Source organism: Gadus chalcogrammus, chromosome 4 (genome assembly GCF_026213295.1).
Source record: "Gadus chalcogrammus isolate NIFS_2021 chromosome 4, NIFS_Gcha_1.0, whole genome shotgun sequence".
In the NCBI taxonomy this organism is placed as follows: Eukaryota; Metazoa; Chordata; class Actinopteri; order Gadiformes; family Gadidae; genus Gadus; species Gadus chalcogrammus.
The window spans coordinates 19,125,693-19,142,187 of record NC_079415.1 but is presented as its reverse complement, the minus strand read 5'-3'; the positions used below and the strand labels follow the sequence as shown (position 1 = coordinate 19,142,187).

The following is a 16,495-nucleotide window of genomic DNA, read 5'->3' as shown; positions in this document are numbered from 1 at the left end:
TCTGAAGTAGACTGAACCACGACATGGAGGAGAAAGGGATTGTTGCCTGTGATTGTCTCCCGCCGGAGCCTCGCTGCCAAGAGAGCCTCACTGCCTCGGCAGCGGATAGCGCTTAGGCACCACCGCCTCCTGCAGCGGGCAGCGCCGAGGCGGTGGTACCTCGGCAGCGGGCAGCGGGAAGCGGGGCTCAAGCGGGAGACAATCGCGGGTAACAGTCCCTTTCTCCTCCATGTCGTGGTTCATGTACTTCAGGGAGTGAAATCCAAAGTTCCTTAACCCCAATTCCTTCTCAACCATGGCTGAGATAACCCCCACTACGGGTCTCGTTGTGGAAGTACCAGAGACGTCAGAGAACCCAACAGCAGAACGGTTATCAAAATAACAAAGAAGTGTAGGCCTACAACACTTGCATTACAGTCCTGGAGCTCTATATCTCAATAATATCATATAGTATTATACATAATATCAGGGCCAAAAGCTGTGTGCGCCTCCAAACGATATTAGGAATCACAAACAACTGCGTTGGGTTCTCCGACGTCTCTGGTTCTTCCACTTCCACATCAATCTGAAGTAGACTGAACCACGCGCTGCCTGCTGCCCGCTGCCAGCTACCCGCTGCTGGGCGGTTGTGCCTCGCGGCAGCGGGCGGCAGCGGGCGGCAGCGGGCGGCAGCGGGCGGCAGCGGGCGGCAGCGGGCGGCAGCGGGCGGCAGCGGGCGGCAGCGGGCGGCAGCGGGCGGCAGCGGGCGGCAGCGGGCGGCAGGCATCGGGGCTAAGTGATGGCTGTGATATCCCCAACTACAGTCTCATTGTCAAAATACCAGAGACGTCAAAGAACCAACGTGTTATGCGCCATATTGCCAACAGCAGAACGGTTATCCAAATAACAAAGAAGTGTACTACACTTGCGTTACAGTCCTGGAGCTCTATCTATAAATAATATCATAGAATTCATATCATATAATACATATTTTCACGACCAAAAGCTGTGAAGAAGACATTATGAATCACAAAGGACTGCGTCGGGATCTCCGACGTCTCTGGTTCTTCCACTTCCACATCAATCTGAAGTAGAACCACGCGCTGCCCGCTGCCGGGCAGTGATGCCTTGTGGCGGTGGTGCCTCGCGGCAGCGGGCAGCAGGCATCGGGGCTTAACGATGGCTGAGATAACCCCAACTACAGTCTCGTTGTGGAAATACCAGAGACTGCGCCGTAACACCACAAAGGTGGCAAATAACAAAGAAGGGTACAACACTTTACACGTTACAGTGGGTGTGATTACACCCACGTGTAATCACACCCACGTTACAGTGGGTGTAATCACACACACACACACACACACACACACACACACACACACACACACACACACATGTGGCGCTCGCACGGTCGTTGCTCTTTGGTGGGCCAAATTCTCTAGGGTGGCAAGGCAGAGAAAGGGGAGGTGGCATCTCCCCTTATGACGACATACGGGGAAAATGCCAAAACGACGCGTCTGAGCTTCGTTTTCTCAAAGGCGGAGCAGAATGCTTACTGCTCGTTTTACACCCAACGAAATTTCTAGCTACTTGGAAGCATAAGTAGGCTAGGGGAACTCATATTAATGTTAGAAAATGTTCATGCCATGGGATCTTTAAGAATACACTAAACAATGCAATAAAAAATAAAATAAAGAATACAATATATAATACAGTAAGGAATTCGGTAAATAATACAATAACGAATAAAGTAAAGACAACGTTATGGTTTTGGCTGCACACTCAATCATGGACTATATATAACTACTGGTCGTTTAAGTTTTACAGTACAGTCCTGGGAAACAAGAGACTGCTCTACATACACATGGGGATACAATAATGGGCGGAAATGTTTTGTGCTTCCAGATGATAAGCAGTTGTTTTTTTTAAGGAAAAACTAATTCATTAATCGATACACATACACACAGCACTATTCAGATGTCTATTGAGTATAATCAACGTTTGTTTGTTGTGTCCTATCTTCTCTTCCAGGACCCCTGAGCAAGCGAGGATAGGCATCCCTACGCTGGGCGAGTCGGTGGACAGTCTCACCCACCCGCCCGCCATTGTCATCTACATGGTTGACCCCTTCCTGTGCTCCAGCGGAGCGGGGGATGGAGGGGGCGGCTGCCCGGAGGACGAGGGGGCGGAGGTGGAGCCAGGCAGCATCTGGCTGCTGGGGCTACTGCGCTGCTACACAGAGATGCTTAAGCTGCTGCCTGAGACCATCCGCCCCGCGCTGGTACTACAGGTACAAACTGGTTATTCACTGGTTCACCAGAGGCCATTCGCACCAAGCAGGTACTACAGATACAAACTGGTTTATTCACTGGTTCACCAGAGAAGAGACAATCGCCCCACTCTGGTACAACAGATACAAACTGGTTTATTCACTGGCTCATCAGAGACCATCCGCCCCGCGCTGATGCTACAAATACAAACGGGTTTATTAACTGCTTCATTAGAGACCAACTGCTAACCCAGTGAGTGATGTCTCTATGCTCTCTGCTGCCCCCCTGTCCTCTTGGAGGACAGTTAGCGATGTCTCTATGCTGCCCCCCAGTTCTCTTGGAGGTCAGTCAGTGATGTCTCTATGCTCTCTGCTGCCCCCCTGTTCTCTTGGAGGACAGTTAGTGATGTCTCTATGCTCTCTGCTGCCCCCCTGTCCTTTTGGAGGACAGTCAGTGATGTCTCTATGCTCTCTGCTGCCCCCCTGTCCTCTTGGAGGACAGTCAGTGATGTCTCTATGCTCTCTGCTGCCCCCCTGTCCTCTTGGAGGACAGTCAGTGATGTCTCTATGCTCTCTACTGCCCCCCTGTCCTCTTGGAGGACAGTTAGTGATGTCTCTATGCTCTCTGCTGCCCCCCTGTCCTCTTGGAGGACAGTTAGTGATGTCTCTATGCTCTCTGCTGCCCCCCTGTCCTCTTGGAGGACAGTCAGTGATGTCTCTATGCTCTCTGCTGCCCCCCTCCCAGGTGGTGCCGTGTCAGAGCCTGCTGCAGCCCACCGGCGGGGAGGGACGCCTCTACCTGCAGCAGCTCCGCTCCCTGGCCTTCTCCTGCTATGCCCAGTGCCGGCGCCCGCTGCCAAAGCACACACACGTCAGGTCGCTGACCGGCTTCGGACCCGTGGCCACCATCAACTCGGTGCTCAAGGGTTCAGAGGTAGGGAGATGGGGAGGATATACATACCCAGAGGTATATAAATATTTTTTACTTTAGAATGTTAATAAAATGTCAAGTAAGAGTAAGTTTTTTTGTGAAATTAGTCAGGAATTGGTGACTTCTACATGTTACATGCAAACTGGATTAACGTAACACCAGATAGGGCATGTTCCTTCCTACATCTAAAACCTACGTGTGGATGCGTGTGGATGTGTGAAAGAATGAGATGTAATGTATGGTACGTTAGTTATATCACATCGAATCAAACACCACTTAATGCCGTAGATGATTAAAATACTTCATCCAACCCAATCTCATGCCATGCAATGTAATGTAGCATCGTCTAATCAAATCTGTTCGCCCTTACTTCCTTCCTCCCTCCCCGTCTTCCTCCCCCAGCCCCCGAGGCCTGTGCTGCTGTATTCCCCCCTCTTCATCCTGGGCGCCCCGCGGCCCAAGCAACCGGAGCCGGGGGAGGTGTGGGCGGAGGTCCCTCCCAGGTACAACGTGCTGTTCGTGGGGTACTGCCTGTCCCACGACCAGCGCTGCATCCTGGTGTCCTGCACCGACCAGCAGGGGGAGCTGCTTGAGACCTGCGTCATCAACATCGACGTCCCAAACAGGTGAGGGCTTAAGGTTTAACTGTTCAGCTGTGTTCTCCTGCAGTCCACGTGCAACACAGGAACAGGAACCAAGAATACAATCATTTGAACTAACTATTCACCGTTTCCTGTGAGCGGCCTCTAGTGGCCTGAGCTGGAGCTACAGCTGGGTCCTTTACAGAAGAACATTCTGTTTCCAATGGTGGGGCGGGAAATGGAGGAGAGTCAACATATATAGAAAAACGTTCCCTGGATGGGATGGGCACACTTTATCCTCCAACATTTTTCGAGTTCAGATGTTTTTTTATTGAGACTCTATTGCTCTAAAACTTTGTCTATTTTTAGTTTTCGTTTATTTTATTTTTTTTGTCTTCATTTTTTACTTAATCTACTAAATGTATATATATATATATATATATATATATATATATATATATATATATATATATATATATATATATATATATATATATATATATTTCCTTAAAATATTTTATACAAATCATAAAATATCGAATAATCAAATATATAATGTTATTGAGTTAAATTAAATTCCTTCATGTGCTTTGACAAAGAGAGACAGATCTGTAACCTCCTCCTCAACCCGTGTGTGTGTGTGTGTGTGTGTGTGTGTGTGTGTGTGTGTGTGTGTGTGTGTGTGTGTGTGTGCGTGGGTGTGTGTGTGTGCGTGGGTGTGCGTGTGTGTGTGTGTGTGTGTGTGTGTGTGTGTGTGTGTGTGTGTGCGTGCAACCTGCTGTGTCCGTGTGGATGTGTGTGTGGATGTGTGCCCCCTGCTGTTTGTGTTGATGTGTTTGGATTTGTGTGTGGATTTCCCCCCTGCTGTGTTTGGATGTGTGTGTGGATGTTTGTGTGGATGTGCCCCCTGATGTGTGTGTGTGGTGTGTGTTTGTGTGTCTGTGTGTTTGTGTGTCTGTGTGTGTGTGTGTGTGTGTGTGTGTGTGTGTGTGTGTGTGTGTGTGTGTGTGTGTGTGTGTGTGTGTGTGTGTGTGTGTGTGTGTGTGTGTGTGTGTTGTGTGTGTCCCCTTCTGTGGCGCAGAGCTCGGCGGCCCAAGGTGTCCCCCAGGAAGGCGGGGCTGCAGAAGCTGTGGGAGTGGTGTGTGGGCCTCATCCAAATGAGCTCAATGCCATGGAGGCTGGTGATTGGTCGGCTGGGCAGGCTGGGCCATGGGGAACTCAAAGGTAAAATAATCGTTAAGAATTGCGTTTTAACAGGGTTTGACACATAAGTTTACATACTTTGCTCGATTTGAGATTAAGTCATTAAGTCAGCTACATATACTCTTATCACATACTGTTATTATATACTTTTATCATATAATTTTATCATATACTCTTACTCATCATATACTTTACTATTAGGAGCAGATATTAGGGATGTCCTTTATCTCCTCTCTCTCTCTCTCTCTCTCTCTCTCTCTCTCTCTCTCTCTCTCTCTCTCTCTCTGTCTCTGTCTCTGTCTCTGTCTCTGTCTCTGTCTCTGTCTCTCTCTCTCTCTCGCGCACCCGCTCTCGTGCTCGTGTCTGTTGGAGACACTGTCATTGCCAGTTTTTTATATTGCATGAATGAATAATTGCAATTATTTACATTTGTTTACGTTAAGTTCCAACGATTTTGTACATGCATCATACATTATGATATACAATTCTGTACTTAATTTAACTGGTGGTTTTTAGTGGGCGTTTCACGTTCTCTAACTTGGATGTGCTAATTGATAGGTTAAAGATTATTGGCTCGTCTCTAACCCTGGTCTGACATTTTTTTTTTTTCACAGGAACTATTTTCGCCTCAAACATTGACGATATGATACACTTGTTGATCTACAGTGATCTTTTAGAAAACACAAAACAGACCAAAAACTTAAGATACATTGTACATGGAATACACAAATAATTTATTCTCACTGTCTGTTACCTCTTTCTGCAGTTGCTCCAACTTTGATTGGATTGGGTTCTCAGCCTCAATTCGTCACATAAAAGGATAAAAGTGTCTGCTAAATTACCCAATACTAAATAATACTAAGTATCCTGCTCCTCTTCCTCCTCCTCCTGCTCCACCTGCTCCTGCTCCTCCACATTCTCCTCCTGTTCCTTCTGATTCTCCTCCTCCTCCTCGCTCTCCTCCTCTTTATTCTGCTCCTCCCTCTCCTCCCCCACCTCCTCCGGTTCCTCCTGCTCCTCCTCCTCCTCTTGCTCATCCTCCTCCTTCTCCTCCGCCTCCTCTTCCCCCTGTTGCTCCTGCTCCTTCTCTCCCCCAGACTGGAGCTTTCTGCTGGGGGAGCACTCCCTCCACTCTATCAGCCGTCAGCTGAGGGAGGCGTGCCGCATGTGTGGCATCTCTGCGGCCGACTCCCCGTCCATTCTGAGCGCCTGCCTAGTGGCCATTGAGCCCCAGGGCTCCCTGGTGGTGATGCCAGGTGGGTCTGATAGATGCTTATAGTATCCTGAAGTTGGAAAGGATGAAGAGTAACATCATCATCATCATCTTGGATGTCTCTTTTTTGAAAATGTTTGTTTGATAAAATAAACATTTGAATTATTAAATTCTTTAATTCAATTAAATTAAATTATATTTTATTTGTTTAGCCCTTAATCACCGTTACAGTCTCAAAGGGCTTTACAGGCCATATATTTATGACACACCCCTGACCCAAGCCCCCACAAGGGAAAGATAAAGATATTTATTTAGACTGTACGGCGGTAATAGAAACTTGTACGTTTTCTTTCTGTTTTCTTTGTTGGAGAACTTTTCTGAAAAGATATGCAAGAAAAAAGTAACAACAATAATGCTAATTTTTTCGTGTGTGTGTCTGTGTAGATGCGGTGACCATGGGCTCAGTGTTTGGCCGCAGCACCGCTCTGAATCTCCAGACGTCTCAGCTCAACACGCCCCAGGACGCGTCCTGCACCCACATCCTGGTGTTCCCCACCTCTGCCACTACCCAGCTGGGCCCCAGCTCCTACCCCACCGAGGACAACACCGGTAGGCCCACCCTCGCCTACACAATATGGCCTTGGGTGAATGCGTGCGTGTACGTGTTTTTGTGTGTGTGCATGCCTGCATTTGTACGTGTGTGTGTCTTCATGCATCTACTTAATGTACTCAAAAGACTCAGACAATAGTGAGTCTGAGTATCTAAGGCTTTTGAATTTTTTATTTTATTTAAACAAGTTTAAATACTCAAACCAGAGTATTTTGAGAAATGATACATTTGAAAAATGTGGAAGAGACCTATTCAGGCTATTTAAACCATCAGGCTATTAATCTCCCAAAATGAAGTCTGAATAAATAACTTATTTTTAATTGTAAAGTAAACATAATACTTAACCAACACATCCAAGCAACTCTTGAATTGATTTCAAATGTACCGGGACTTGAGCCATGTAGGATAGGCCTTATTCGAAGTAGCATCATGTCATTTCAGCACCGCAACTAACAATTCATTCACATCAATATCACTTGGGAGCAGGTGGGGTTAGCCCACGGGCAACACCTTCTTGGATTAACAGATTAAGATTTCTATACAAAACAATGTTCTGGGCCACATTGCCAGGTTCGACTACTGGAGCAAGATGAATAATTAATGGGACGAAACAGTTTAGTTGACAACATATTATTCAGAAGTTTTTTCCTTAAAAAGTACAAATCAACCTTAACCTTGTACCTTATAATTCACATAACCTTGGGCCCAAGTAGAAAAAACAGAATAAAATAAAATGTAACCCGGGGATTGTAACTGAAGTCTCTTTGGTGTAAATCATACCAATAAGTGTGATTGTTCCGTATTGGATTCTCGTTACACGATATGAGTAGTGGCATGCGAATCCTACCACCTCTTCGATAACTGAACTCACAGCCCGTTCAAAGAATTTCAATTCAAGTCTTCATCACAGGGGATCCTAGTTCAGTATGGATTCATGCGTCAAAAAGAAAAACCTAACCTGTGTATCACAGTCAGAATAATATTCAAAAACCTGCCTCCAAATGGCTCATCAAACAGTCATAATAAATCGATACATATAAATCTACATTCAAAGGTCCTCATTATACATGTTACATGAATCACAATACCAATGCAAACATTCATAAATCAACAAAATAAACCAAAATATCGATCAGGCAATTCTCTTACCCAAGGGAAAAATAACTTGCTGCGGCCCTCCTGCAGCACCAAAACGGCGCCCTGGTGGCGACATGAAACAACTAGACGAGGGAAAACTCTCTTCTCTTTTACACATCTACATCTATTACACAATTCAATCAAATAAACCTCAATGCAGTTCGAAATTTACACAACCTCTTTAACATTAATATAACCTGTGTTTCTCTCATAAAAGGTGCAGAAATGTAATGTAGATTTATTTGTAAAGCACATTTAAAAAACAACAACAGTTGACCAAAGTGCAAAAAAAAAAAAAAAAGTAACAATCATACATTTGAGACAACGATAATAACAGTAACAATAGTGATATAAAAATGACTAATAACAATGATAATGATGGCTAGACATTGCCACAATGCAATACATCAATGTGCAGGATCAGGATCAAAAGACTAAAAGCTGTGATAAAGATGAGGTAAAAGAAAGGTTATACTGAATTAAAGGCAATAGAGTAGAGATGAGTTTTAAGATTTGATTTAAAAATAGCTACAGAGGGGGACAATTTAATATGCAGTGGCAAGCTGTTCCATAGTTTAGGGGAAACAGCAGCAAATTGCCTATCTCCTCTACATTTGTGTTTAGTTTTGGGAAAAGCCAGTAAGGGTGCACTCACACTAGGCCATCTGGCCGTGGCCGTGGCCGTTTTCACACCTAACCGTGCTCAAATCAAAATGCCAGTGTGAGTGTGGCCAGTCTGGCCAGGCCAGGCCAACTTGGCCACTTGGGAGAGGTGTGCTGCTACGGTATGGGCCGCCACGGTGAAAACGGCCAACGGCCACGGCCAGATGGCCTAGTGTGAGTGCACCCTTACAGTAGTCCAGCCTGGTAGTTACAAATGCATGGATTACTTTTTCAAAGTCACTGAATTTAGAAATATTTCACAACTGAGAGATACTTGATTTTACAACAGACTTAACCTGTTTGTCAAAGTAAGAATTGTATCCAGTATTACACCCAAGCTTCTTATATGGGACTTGACATATGGGTTGAGGGTGCTTAAGTCGATACCATTGGTGTGACAGTTAGTACCTGGTCCTAATAATAGGACCTCCGTTTTGCTATCATTGAAGCTCAAAAAATGTAAGGCCATCCAAGCTTTTTCATCCTCCAGACAGTTTAAGAAACATTTAAAAGTGGTGGAATCTTGTCCTTCAGAGGTATGTAAATGTGTGTGTCGTCAGCATAGCAATGGAATGAGATGCCATATTTTCTGAAAATTGAGCCTAGCAGAAGCATGTATAGGGCAAATAGGATGGGTGCAAGAATAGAGCCCTGGGGAACACCACATGATAGAGGTGATGAGGTGGATTTAAAGTCCCCCAGGCTGACAGGAAAGGTTCTATCAGATAGGTAGGATCTGAACCAAATATGAAATGGTTAACTATGTCGTTGCTTACATTGCTTACAGACCCTAATTTAGACAGGCTTAAATATTAGCGATAGCCGTGAGCATATGTTTAGCTTCACACTTTTATAATTCAGACAACAGTTGACTCACCGAAAGGAATTCCGGTAATTTTCCGTAAGAATAGTATTGCTCTGACGGTTAATTTGTTTGAGGGTATCTAACAAAATAAATAGCACAGTGTGTGTTGTGGTTCAGAGCATGAACGCATGCATTTACAACGCATGCATGTACAACATTGTATGTTTTACATCCTGGCACTTAATGGACGCACTTATTGTCTGTCATATTAAGTTATAGTACTGAGTTATGTAGCATCTTTTCCGAGCTATCTTTGTTGTATACATATATATACATATGACTATATAAACATATATATGTCCCCATTTCACTGCTTTTTTTTTCTCAAATTAAGCATGTGACAAGTAAATACTTGAATCTTGAATCTTGAATACAGGGAATGTGTTAACCTAGCGATTATTGCTTTACACTTACTGCATTGACAGCAATTCATTTTTTCAGTTATGGCAAATGTACTTATTGTAAGTTGCTTTGGATAAAAGCGTCTGCTAAATGCACTAAATGTCAATGTTAACGTTCTGTAACTCTATGTGTGAGTTAACTATCTGTTACTCGATCTTTACAGATGTTCTGTAACTATGTGTGTAACGTTCTTTAACTCTGTGTTTAGAAATATTCTGTAACTATTCGTTTACAAACGTTCTGTAACACTGTGTTTACAAACTTTCTGTAACTGTATTTACAGACGTTCTGTAACTCTTTGTGTTTACAGACGTTCTGTAACTGTATGTGTTTACAAACATTCCCACTCCTCTTTTTTCCAGACGACATGTTCGACCTGCCCTTCCCTGACACGGATGAGTTGGAGAACGACATCGGCCATGATATGATGCTCATCACAGGGAACCTCCACCCCTCCCCCAACTCCTCCCCTGTGCCCTCCCCCGGCTCCCCAAGTGGAATGGGGATCGGCTCGCACTTTCAGCAAGCCCGGGTGAGCAACAACAGCCTATTTGCCTAGTCAAGCCTGACCTGATGATGATTATCAGGCCATGAGAGGATAGAGACGGGTTCCTAGTGGGTGAAGGTGTGGGCCGTGTTTGGTGGGCCTTTGAAGGAGGGCTGTTCGTTCTTCCATGTGTGGAGTCAGGGGACAACACACAAGACAGTGACACACACTAGCCACAGTGTCATGTTACTAATATATGATGTAAAGACCCATGCCAGGATCTTTGATTCCAAAAAATCACAAAGTTATTTTAGGGTTTCCGGACTTTGGACAATTATTAAACAATAATTTGAAAAAGATAATGTACTAAATTGCATCATATTAAATTGCATTTAATACGAATATTAGGTCTGTCATAAAAAGGGCTGTGGAACCTTGAACATAATATTAAGGAGTGATTGAACTTCTACTATCAAACAATAGTCACTTCAATCGATGATGACACACAGAAATGACATTCTGATTGTCTTCTGTGATCAGACAGAAGATGACAATAATCAGAATGTAATTTCTCTATCATCTGTATATTTGAAACATGGTCACACACTAACACTAAGCTAGCTGAGTTAGCTCATGAGTTAGTTAGTGTATCCATGATTCATTATATTATTTGTTTCCTGCACTCGCTGTAGACCCAAGGGGACCGCCTGCTGTCCCGGGACCACCCCGCTGAGGAGCTGAAGCAGCAGCCCCTGGCCCTGGGCTACTACGTCTCTACGGCTCAGGCTGCCGGGCTGCCCCACTGGTTCTGGGCCTCCTACCCCCAGGCCCAGAACCAGTGTCCGCTGTTCCTAAAGGTAAGAGCATTAACAGAGAATCAACAATCCTTAAAGCTCTTATCAGGGGGACAGCCTTTGGGCCGCGACGTGGAAGCAGCCATGAACCCCTTTATGTTCCTCTGTTGTTAGCCAGCCAGCCCAGGGTCAGAGCATCTAGAGGAACTGTCCCGGCCAAACAGGCAGTAGCCGGACGTTTCATAACAGCTACAGACAGACAACGAAGGAAATAAATGAAACAAAAGCAATCTCCATAAAAAGAACAGTAGAACTGTGAAGAAATGTTAGAAACAGAGTCTAAATAAAATGACATTTTCAGGTTAAAGATTGAGGGCCGACAGATTAACTATTGTCCTGTATAGCCTAATGCTACCAAAGGTGAGCCTGTGCTGTATGAATAAATAAAGTTAATTACCAAAATAATATTGCTATATTTAGGCCCCTCCTGTGTGTGTTGAATAGGGTTCCTGAGAGTTTTCATGTCCTTACTAATGTAGCTTAAGAACAAGAACCAGGCACTGCGTTATGGGTGGGCCTGACGAACCTAGGACCACCCACTGTTCAACAGACACACCCAAAACTTTACTTGAAAAGAAAATAATATTCTGAAATGCTTTATTTTTGCAATGCAGCAAACTTTGTTGATATTGATGCTTGATCCGATTTGCGTTAAAGGGCTGTTATCTTCGTGGATGACCATGAAATTGCGGTAGGCTATAGTATTAGGTAGTAGCCTAGGCTACAATTGAATGCATCTTCTTTGTATAATAAGCCAAGGTCAGTCTGTTGCTAATGATATCGAAATATTGTTGAAAACTTAAAACTATTAAACAGAACTCTGAAATAGTCGGCCTCATGTTATACGAACATAACTAAACTATGTGGGAAATATTAGATTCCTGACCACATTTACAGTCTATAGGCCTTGGATCTATAGAGTGACGCGCTAAAGCACAGCCAGGTATGGTGCGTAATGGAGATTCCAAAGTGCTCTTCTTTGGTCAGTACCAAGAGACGTCTTTACACTCCCGGAACCTAAACACTGGCGGTTTCTTTTTTATGTAAATGCGATACAACAGAGACAATAAGGCAGCGATATCAACCGAGAACAGTTTGTTTCTCAATAAATAATGAAGCGATTGATCAATATTTGACCACACAGAATGGTACAGACGCTTAACCAATCGGGATAGTTGTTGAGCTTGAAACTTTTGAATGCGAGTACAGACATGATTACACGTGTCAAGCCGTTTCTTATAACCTGACATTATTTAGAGGCAGTGCTGTTTTCTAGGGTCTAATCAACTCAAGAACACAACTAATTGGTGTTCTTGGTAAAACTCCCCCATGCTAGGCAGTCGTGGGTTAAACACATAGTTAAGTGGTTTGAGAAGGGGATATTCATGTTCTCCCTGTCTGCTCTCCCCAGGCCTCTCTCCATCACCATATCTCCATGGCCCAATCAGAAGAGCCAGTGTCGGAAAAGGCCAAGAAGATTTCCCACCCTCTGGATTCTAAAACCACTTCTGATGTTCTCAGGTCAGCTGACCTTATTATTATCATAAGAGCTATAACTGTAAGAATTATAATTATTATAATTGATTTATTATATACAAATGTCATTTTTATTTTTAGTTGCTAAATTTCTAATCTAAAGATTCTTAACACTTAATCTGAAATCAAAACTATGCTGCTTATTTATTTATTTTATCAACAAGATAGTAAGTATCTAGGACATTTACACTCCAGATTTCCAGCAGCGATTGGCAACAGTCAAACAACCAGAATTTCATTTTTGTATTTAAAGATCTCCTATTATGCTACTTTTCTGGTATTCATTTCTTATTAATGACTCCTATAGAGCAACCTGACACAAATCACAGCACAAAAAACAATGTCATTTTTCGGGAAACTCTTCGTCTCATCTGGGCGCTTTCAGCATTCTCTGTCAACACTCGGCTTCGTCCTTCTCCGCTCTAGCGTTCTATATCAGAACCTATATGTTTACCTTTATGCATGCACTTTCATTCATCATACGTGGTAATTATAGTTGATAATAGCTTGTTTCGTGATTTTGCATCAAGACTGTTTATAGGTTTAAATTGGGTTTATTCACCTGATCTGGAGATGGAGCATGTAAGGAGAATATTAAAAATGGTGAGTGTTTAGACTATGTTTATTAATGTGTGCTGTCTCCCCCTGTCAGGTTTGTTTTGGAGCAGTACAACGCCCTCTCCTGGCTGACCTGTTCCCCTGCAACGCAGGATCGCCAGTCCTGTCTGCCGGTCCACCTGGCGGTGCTAACTCAGATGTATAACGCCATTCTAAAGATGCTTTAGCGCTGCATGAAATTGCAAGGACAACAATCTATTAGGGATGGGGAGTCGTTCTGTTTTTTCTTATTATTTTCGTATGGGCACCAGGGGGCGCCAGAGCTCTTCTGATGATAATTGTCTCACAGCCAAAGACAAGGACCAGACAAGAGGAGAGCGGCGGTCGCGCCACGACAAGCCTATGATGTCGACCTCCTATATTTGTACTCGACATCTGGAAACGTATTCTGAACGTAAAAAAAAGACTATGTCTCAACATTGTGCCAATCCTTACTCTTTCCATGGGAAGAAAATAGCAGACCGGTTGGGTTTGCTTTCTACAGACAACAAAACGGGGCTTTGGCCGTGACGTGTTTCAATATGGGCGGACGACCGAAAGCCTTCAGGGCATTTTGAAATGCTTTGAATTTAACACTTTTTATTTGATCTGTGAAGGGAGACCTGTGTAGGGTACTTGTGTCCAATCTACACAACCAGCAAAATGACCTGACCACAGTAACATGTTGATTTTTTACATTAATTAATTTGTTTGTATTATATTTTTTGTATTGAACTAGTTTTAAATCCCTTGGGACTTGCAATTTGTTGGTTTTTCATTATGTTTCTGTGTTTGTTTGCCTTTGAAGAGGCATCTCTCATAATTTGCTCCGAAGGGAGAGCATTTGGTATTTGCACTTTTTTTCTCACCTTCCTGAAATTAAATTACAATTTTGTGGTTGTAGATATGAACAAAATTGGTAATATTTGACCAATTGTTGACACAAGTGTTATTTATAATGTAAACCTTTCATTTGCAAAGAATTAAGACTTATTTTTAATATTTAAAACAAGAAAATGTTAAACAAAGTGTTTTCACGCAAATACAAATTGTCGGGCGATCAAAAAAAGTAATTTTAAAGAATTGTAAAGATGCCATATTTATACAAATTATATTGTGTCATTAAAATAAGATGTATGTTTATATATAAATATATATTACCTTTTTCCAAGCCAACAAAACTAAAGATAATAATTCTGATCGGAACAGACACTAGTCGACACAACATTTTATCACGTTTTTACTTTCGTTTTCTACCAAAATGTAACATTTTGCCTTTTTTTATTTAAAATATTTAAATTAATCGTCTTACTGTGGCAGGAAAGATGCATTATTTTAATTTTTTTGCTAAATTAAATTGAAATCCGCAATAGTATATGGCTTTTTCAATATTCAAGTTTATTGTACATAGGGGTTCAGCTTTTCTTTTTTTTTTTAGCTTCATTGGGCGCCCTGTTTGTTTTTAATGACTAGCATGTTTGTATATATATATATATATATATATATATATATATATATATATATATATATATATATATATATGTGTGTGTATATATATATATATACACACAGTATATAGCTACTTTTTAACTGTGCTTTTGGGGTTTCTTAAAGCTGTACATATTATGCTGCTTGGATTACGTTAAGCGCTTCTTACAAAAAGGTATTTTTTGCTGTGAGTTTTTTTTGATATACAATATACAGTGCAAATCTCATTTCGGATGGGGCCGAGTTATCAATCAAATGCACACACAAATGCACACACACACACACACACACACACACACACACACACACACACACACACACACACACACACACACACACACACACACACACACACACACACACACACACACACACACACACACACAAACACACAGAGAGACACACATTTTGTTTGGGAGAAATTGTTACATATGCCATCACTTTGAATATTGAACAGATCCACATAAAACAGAAAAGATCTGTGACTTTTACACTCCTTTTTTTAGTAAATTATTAAAACTTTCGAAATTGCTTGACCTGTGTTATTTTTATCACAAATATGTATGATGGTAAACAGACATAGGCCTAACTAATTTGAACTCATCCCATATTACGCCCACTAGCCTACTATAGCCTATTATGGGTGTATACAGCGTTAAAACAGTGGGCCTACACCACAAACAATAACACTATTAACCTCCTCCCAACCCACTGTTGGGATGGATGTTTATACTATCAATCTACTAGTTAACTCTAGAAACACATTCATAAAAGCTTCCATGCTTATACTACCATGCTATCTTAATGTTGGACATGGTTTGGTCCTTTGCGTACCATTTAATAATCGAGATTATACGATGCATGAGGGCGAAAATCTGCCGGCGGGGAGACGGGCTGTCAAAGCAGGGACGTGTGGAAACTTTATCATCTCCAAACGTCCCCAACGTTAGAAAAGCTACATATGTTAAAAGATAATATCTCCTTAGGATAACCTTGTGCATGAGGGGGACTTTAGGTCTAAATACACTCTCTCACGGATGAATAGCGATGACGCGTGCAATGTTCAACAGCGTTCTCCTCTGAAGTGGGCGATACAGATGAGTGATCGCGTTGAGTGATTTCCATAGAACAGGTTTGCTATAGGCCTACGTTCCACAAGCCCATCCTGTTTTGAAAACCAAAATCGAAATTTTACAGCAAGGGTTTGGCCCGTCATTCAATCCAATTCATAAAGTAAAGCAAATGCATGTTTTTCTACTATTAATGACACCTTCCTGTTCCAGCCGAGCAGCAGGCCGTTTTAGCGGATGGGGAGACTACAACAGTAGGGTGGGTAATTAGAAGAGGTAGGCTTATGAAAACCTACCCCTGTGTGTGTGTGTGTGTGTGTGTGTGTGTGTGTGTGTGTGTGTGTGTGTGTGTGTGTGTGTGTGTGTGTGTGTGTGTGTGTGTGTGTGTGTGTGTGTGTGTGTGTGTGTGTGTGTGTGTGTGTGTGTGTGTGTGTGCGTGCGTGCGTGCGTGTGTGCGTGCGTGCATAAGCGTGCGTAAGCTTGCATGCGTTTGTGTGTGTTTGTGTGTCACTCACTGCTCCCGTAGGCTCGAGGGCAGAGCGGCCCCTGTGATATCTGATTCGACAGAGAGAAACGAGAAGATGAGATGATTATGGTTGAGGCATATTAG

At 42.9% G+C, this 16,495-nt stretch overlaps 1 protein-coding gene across 1 annotated transcript in view; it reads left to right on the top strand.

The window, feature by feature from the left end:
• LOC130381779 (mediator of RNA polymerase II transcription subunit 13-like) overlaps positions 1-14,798 on the top strand; it is a 151,708-nt gene extending 136,910 nt beyond the window's left edge. The window contains exons 22-31 of the mRNA XM_056589538.1: positions 2,011-2,269; positions 2,994-3,182; positions 3,582-3,805; positions 4,842-4,984; positions 6,061-6,219; positions 6,621-6,785; positions 10,216-10,385; positions 11,033-11,197; positions 12,606-12,715; positions 13,383-14,798. Coding sequence (XP_056445513.1) covers positions 2,011-2,269; positions 2,994-3,182; positions 3,582-3,805; positions 4,842-4,984; positions 6,061-6,219; positions 6,621-6,785; positions 10,216-10,385; positions 11,033-11,197; positions 12,606-12,715; positions 13,383-13,515 — 1,717 coding nt within the window. The 3' untranslated portion in view covers positions 13,516-14,798. The remainder of the gene's footprint in view (positions 1-2,010; positions 2,270-2,993; positions 3,183-3,581; positions 3,806-4,841; positions 4,985-6,060; positions 6,220-6,620; positions 6,786-10,215; positions 10,386-11,032; positions 11,198-12,605; positions 12,716-13,382) is intronic.
• Positions 14,799-16,495: the final 1,697 nt, after the last annotated feature.